At 38.5% G+C, this 6,000-nt stretch overlaps 1 protein-coding gene across 3 annotated transcripts in view; it reads right to left on the bottom strand.

Annotated features, from left to right (window-relative positions):
• Positions 1-303: 303 nt before the first annotated feature.
• The window catches only part of ptpn13 (protein tyrosine phosphatase, non-receptor type 13), a 48,748-nt gene continuing 43,051 nt past the window's right edge, over positions 304-6,000 (bottom strand). For all 3 annotated transcript variants that reach the window (XM_020707615.1, XM_023960564.1, XM_023960565.1), the window contains 12 exons: positions 5,761-5,916; positions 4,832-4,997; positions 4,630-4,719; positions 4,450-4,550; positions 4,311-4,366; positions 4,120-4,217; positions 3,863-4,011; positions 2,334-2,424; positions 1,878-2,215; positions 1,239-1,454; positions 1,096-1,158; positions 304-1,008 (listed from right to left, as the gene is read on the bottom strand). In XM_020707615.1, the coding sequence (XP_020563274.1) occupies positions 931-1,008; positions 1,096-1,158; positions 1,239-1,454; positions 1,878-2,215; positions 2,334-2,424; positions 3,863-4,011; positions 4,120-4,217; positions 4,311-4,366; positions 4,450-4,550; positions 4,630-4,719; positions 4,832-4,997; positions 5,761-5,916 (1,602 nt within the window). In that variant the 3' untranslated portion in view covers positions 304-930. The remainder of the gene's footprint in view (positions 1,009-1,095; positions 1,159-1,238; positions 1,455-1,877; positions 2,216-2,333; positions 2,425-3,862; positions 4,012-4,119; positions 4,218-4,310; positions 4,367-4,449; positions 4,551-4,629; positions 4,720-4,831; positions 4,998-5,760; positions 5,917-6,000) is intronic.

The raw sequence follows: 6,000 nt of genomic DNA, 5'->3' as shown, positions 1-6,000 counted from the left end.
CACCTGCCCATGCAATAGCATGGAAGTCAAGCGTCCAATAACTTACGAGCCCATGAAATGAAGGGATTGTGTTTAGTTTTTCACATTTTTATGCATTCTTTTTCTTCAACCCATGGAATAAAAGCTGAAAGTCTGCACTTCAATGGCATCTGAGTTGATTTATTTAAAATTCACTGTGGTAATGTATAGAAACAAAATTAGAAAGAATGTGTCTCTGTCCAAATATGTATGGTCCTGACTGTATATTAGTGCACAACTGTGTAAAAAACAATACATTGCTGTTGTAGAAAAAGACAAGATTTCTTTTCTTCACCATTTATGTTTTAATGAGCAACAAAATATAGATAAAAACTCTAAAATCAATGTTTTGGTAACTGAACTGTGGAATGCAAACTCATCACTCGAGGCTCATAACAGGCCCCTATGTTGAACGTTGTAATAAACATTTACATTTGATTACAAAAAAAATTCTCTACATACACATTTAAAATGTATCCAGTTTAATGTTCAAGAGATGAATATATACACTTCCAATTTCATCGTTTGCCTCAGGCAGCGAGCAGGTAACTGTGTAATAGATTTACATAGCAAATACTGACATAGTATTCTGTCAAGGCATGTTCCAGCATCGAAATAGGCTTCAAAATACACAAAAAATATAAAACATGAAATCACTGACAAATTTATAATCATTTAAAACATCCAGGATTAAAAAAAAAAAAAAATTAGTGTTCTCATGTGGATGATAAGAGTTACAATCAGCAGCTTGCATAAATGCATCAAAGGGGAGCAGCAGTAAAAGCAGACATAAAAAATAGAATCCTCTGAAGAAACTTTAGTCCCAAAGAATCAAACAGCTTCAGGAATAACCTTGTATTGTGATTTGGCAATTTCTGCTTGTGTCATGAAGAATCACGAGGCTTTTTGCTGCTATCCTGAGATGTTCTCCTCTGCTTGAAGGCATCTGAGCACATAGAGGATCACTTGATAGCAGAAAATATACTGATCCTGTTGAAGAATACAGACAAAGTGTGAGAAAAATCCCGCCAGTAGAAGAAATGTAATTGGGTCAAATTTAAAGTAAAAAGAGTTGACCTCTGTTTGGACCATTCCGTGTCGTTGAAGCCTCATATTCCTAACAATATCTGAAATATCAAACTGAACAAACATGTATTGCACATCCGGTTAGTCTGGGATCTGAAGAAAAAGCTCACATACAAACAGAAGGTCTGACTTACATCAGCGTCTTTACTGATGAGGCCCAGAACCACGTCCAAACAGATGAGAGTCCCGGAGCGGCCGATGCCGGCGCTGCAGTGTGTGATGATTGGCCCCGATCGGTACACGTGCCTCATGTAGGATATGAAGGTCAGCAGCTGCTCGGGCTGGGTTGGAGTTCCGTGGTCGGGCCAGCCGATGTAGTTCAGATGAGTAACGTGCTGGATTTCATTTGTCTGGAAACAAGAAAACAGTGACTTTCACTGGTTTACAAGCTTTTCAAGACCCACTTTGATGAAAATTGTGTTTTTAACATGTCAGAGGGTTTTTCTCATGATGGAGGACATGTCTAAAGAAAAATGAGGCTTAAAATAGCATTTTTAAGTATTTCTTTATTGAAAAAAAAACCACCCTTGGAAAAAGAGCTTATTTGTGCTATAAAAAACACACTGGGCGGACCAAAAGCTCTCTGCTACGGGGAGGGAAACAACTTAGAGGTAAATTTCTTGTGAATTACTGCCATTCTGCAGAAACTATGTCCAAGAAAACGACGGATTTTTTTGATTTAGCAAAAAAACGACAATCATAACGGTTTTAAAATAGATCAAAAGAGGATTGAAGTTGGTCTTTAAAGAGAAGAAGGTAAAGTTAATCCTCACCTGGACGTCTTTGACGTCGATGAGTCGGATGACAAAATTGTCCAGATGTTGGTCTTTGATGAGCGTTATCTGTAACCTGTCATCGACCATTTCTGATGTCCTTGGTGTGTCCGGCCAGTACCGCTGGCATTTCACTTTGCCTCCCTCCACCTCCTGGGTCATCATGGCGATCACGTTAGACTTCTGCTCCCAGACCATCTGCCAGAAGTCCCCCAGCGTGGTGGGCAAAGGTCCCTGGCAGGCGATGTATAGGAAGTTCTCCTCCTTCACGGGTATGTTAATGAAGTTGGCGTTTATGTAACCTCCATCTTTACCAAGCACAACACGAGTGGTGTCAACTGGACAAAAGAACAACACAAACACCTTTCAGTCTTAATATAGAGGCTGGAAAAATATTGTTTGTTATTATAAAGTCACCATCAAAACATTTTAGAGACTAAACGAGGCTTTTCTTACAGGGGACAATATTCTTGTAGCGGTTCTTCTTCTTGTTCTCCTTCGTCTGACCAATCAGGCAGTCATCCAGCGGCTGCAGATTCTGGAGATTCTGCCAGGGAGTCAAACAAAAGTGTAGTTCTTTAACAAAAGCTCTGCATGTGTCATTATCGGTTACACAACAGATTTACTATCTACTGTCTAAAACAGTTAAGACAATCTGGCCTTATTAAAATGATTGCAATTTAAAAAACGTTGCCATTAATTCAAGGGCGACTAACAAATTCATACTGCATTTAAGCATCGGTAAAAAAGATGGGACATTTTGGCTTTTGTTGGTGCAATATTTTGCTTTGAAGCCAATTTCTTTGGAAACAAGGAATTTTGCACAAAGATATTGTAAATATAGACAGAGATCAGACATAAACAACATTTTAGAAAAGCTGTTTTTTTGTCTGTGTGTGGCGTGTGAAGATGTCTTCTGCATTTATAGTGTACATTTACAGTTTTTAAGTCGAAAAATGAATACAACTGTGGATTAAAATTTTTTTTTTTTAAATTTACACCATAAAACACGTTTTAGAAAACAATTTTGGGGCATTTCGTAAAAACTAATGGACTTCTGAAGGCAACTTCCCCCTTTACCATAAGAGAATAGACATAAGTTATACAAAGTTTAAGCTTAACTGGCTTTAAAACTACCACTGATATCCAAAACTATTATAGAATATGTCTGAACCTTTGTGCATAGCTCTCATTTGCTTTTAAATGTGGCTCATCTGATTCACTGAATGTTTCTCATTTGGTTTTGGCACCCCCTAGTGGTAATATGTGTTACTACCGCTGACAGATCTGCCTTAAAAACTTTAATTAGAGTCGTTAATGTGATCAACAAACAATATACAGAGAGTTTTTAATAATATCTGTGCACTATGCATTCAAATACAATATTCAGTTAATGCATAGTGCACAGATATTATTAAACACTCTCTGTATATTGTATCTGTGCACTATGCATTAACTGAATATTGTATTTGAATGCATAGTGCACAGATATTATTAAAAACTCTGTATATCTGTGCACTATGCATTCAAATACAATATTCAGTTAATGCATAGTGCACAGATATTATTAAAAACTCTGTATATCTGTGCACTATGCATTCAAATACAATATTCAGTTAATGCATAGTGCACAGATACAATATACAGAGAGTTTTTAATAATATCTGTGCACTATGCATTCAAATACAATATTCAGTTAATGAAGCTGAAAAACAAATAACTTAATTTTTTGAACAAAATTCTAAATTTTTGGGAAGTCAAAAGTTAAATTTCAATCTTATTAAGTTTCTGACTTAAACTTTTTTCTCCTCTCAGCTCACTTTGGGAGGTTTGTGTCTGGAATCAAAAAACAGTCGTCATTGTCGCACTGTTGTCTTTAAAAAATCTGAAAGGCTACACCTGCATCCATTATGTTCACACTATTAAACAAAGGGAACCAAGACCCAACTAGCCATTACTCATTTTGTTCAATTCGAGAGGTTTACTTCAAATTCTTGCAGTGGCACATTCTGCTCCAGAAGTCCCTTCATCATTCGGACCACACTGTAGAGTTTGGAACCCGTGTACTGGCCATCAGGAACCACTCGCACAAGAGGCAAAGAGGTCAGCTCAGCATCTGTGATGATTGGTTCATCTAAGAAAGATCAAGCAAAGTTAATTGACAGTTATTGGAGTCCAAAAACTGTTCAGCATTCGGTTATGATTAGAGCGACAAAGTAAAAGTCAAGAAATTCTGTTTTACCGTCTTTTGACTGGGAGTTAAGATTCTCAATGGGTAGTTCATCACTTCCCCACGTGATTTCATCTTCCTCTGGCTGCCCGGCACTCATCTGCAGATAGCTGGTGGTCAAAACAAAAAACACAAAAAGAAGTTAGGGCAGAAAATCTTTTTTTTTTTTCCTGAAGGATTGTTCAGCCAGAACAGATGTGTACTTTTCATTCCTCGAATCGTCAACGCTCTCCTCATGCCACCCAGCTTTCCGAGGAGTCTAGAAAGATGAAGCATTGGTAAAACATGAAAACCAAAGCCCTTCAAGGCTGTTTCATTGAGTGGAACTCTTCAGATTTGTACCACAGGAGAATCCTCGGGTAAGGAGGAGCCATCGCAGTCCGTGTCCTCCGACAGCGCTGCACTCTGCTCTCTTTTCTGCTCTAGCGGGTCCGATTCATAATCTGCAGTGAGAGTTTCGTCAGGTTTGAACTTAAAAAATAAAGAAAGTTGAATAAATGCACTCTGTGTGTCTTAAAGTACCTATGGGGGGAATGGCAGGGACATTGTTTGATTTCAGCTCATCTTGTAGAGCGTGGAGCTTCGCCTTTACTCCATTGTTCTCACTCTCATCTGAAAACAGAGTAAGGGAGGTTAGCATTTACAACAAGAGTAGCATCTTCCTTGATTATTAAAATACTTTAAAGAAGTGACTCGTTAAAGAAATTCAAAGACAAACGGATACCCGTGTTGCCGTTGCACGTGTCAGAGTTGATGGGTAGATAAGCCAGGTAGGTGTTTGGATTCTGATCAGGTGGTCGAGACACAAATAAATGCACAACTCCTTTAGCTTTCCGAATGGTGGCGACAGCTTTGGTGTGGGACACACCTGCCATTAGGACTTCATTCACCTGCAAGATGAAGATTTGTGATCTTACCTTAAGTGTTTTGACTTTACAAAATAAAAGTGATCAATGTATACAAGAAAACCCTGAAAAGTAGGTTTTTATCAAAGATATCAAACTGAAACAAATCTGCATGTCCATGGATTCTATTTACTGTATTTTTTGGAATATAAGTCACTTTTTTTTTTTACATAGTTTTGCCAGAGAGGTGACTTGTATGTGATTTTGAACTAATAAATATCGGCTCATATATTCGTTATTTTCTCACATTTAGCGGTTGTTTCCTATTAGCAACCACTAGAGGGCACTGTAGGCGTCAGTCAGTACTCGCTACTGACAGCAATGCAGAAGAAGTTCTGCATAGTCTGATCAGCGGTGAAGTCCAAACCAAACATGGAGGAGAATCTGATTGTCCTCCTCCTGAACTTTATATTTATCTTATTTGCATCAAGGCATTACATCATCAAGTCCTGCTAAAAAAGTACTGCTAAAAGCGCTGTCATTCAGACTTAGCCCCTGCAGTATAAAAGGCAAAGATTAAAAAAAAAAAAAAAAAACGAATGATCTGATTTTTTTGGTCAAGCAAATTTGAGCATCGGCAGAGCAAGAGGCAGCGGACGCGCATTTGATGCGTGATTTGCGTTCGGTCTGAACATAGCAATACGCCGGGCTTTTTTTTTTCTTTTGCTGCTGCGATGTGTACTCCATAGTGATTTATAGACCAAAAAATACGGAAAGTCTGATAGTTAAAATTCCAAAGCTGACTCACCTTCAGCAGCCTGTCTCCAACTTGGAGAATGCCCGATAGCTCTGCAACTCCCCCCGGTGTGATCGACTTCACAAAGATTCCTCTTTCCCCACCAATTACTGAGAAACCCAGACCTCCCGACAGTGACTTCTCCAGATCCACCTTAATGATGTCCTCCTGAATTTTCAGCAAAAGAGTTTGGTACAGGAACTCCTCAAAGCACAAGGACATCGTGTGGAGAAAATAAGTCAAACTTTACTC

This window comes from Oryzias latipes, chromosome 12 (assembly GCF_002234675.1).
Source record: "Oryzias latipes chromosome 12, ASM223467v1".
In the NCBI taxonomy this organism is placed as follows: Eukaryota; Metazoa; Chordata; class Actinopteri; order Beloniformes; family Adrianichthyidae; genus Oryzias; species Oryzias latipes.
This window is presented reverse-complemented; position numbering and strand designations above follow the sequence as displayed.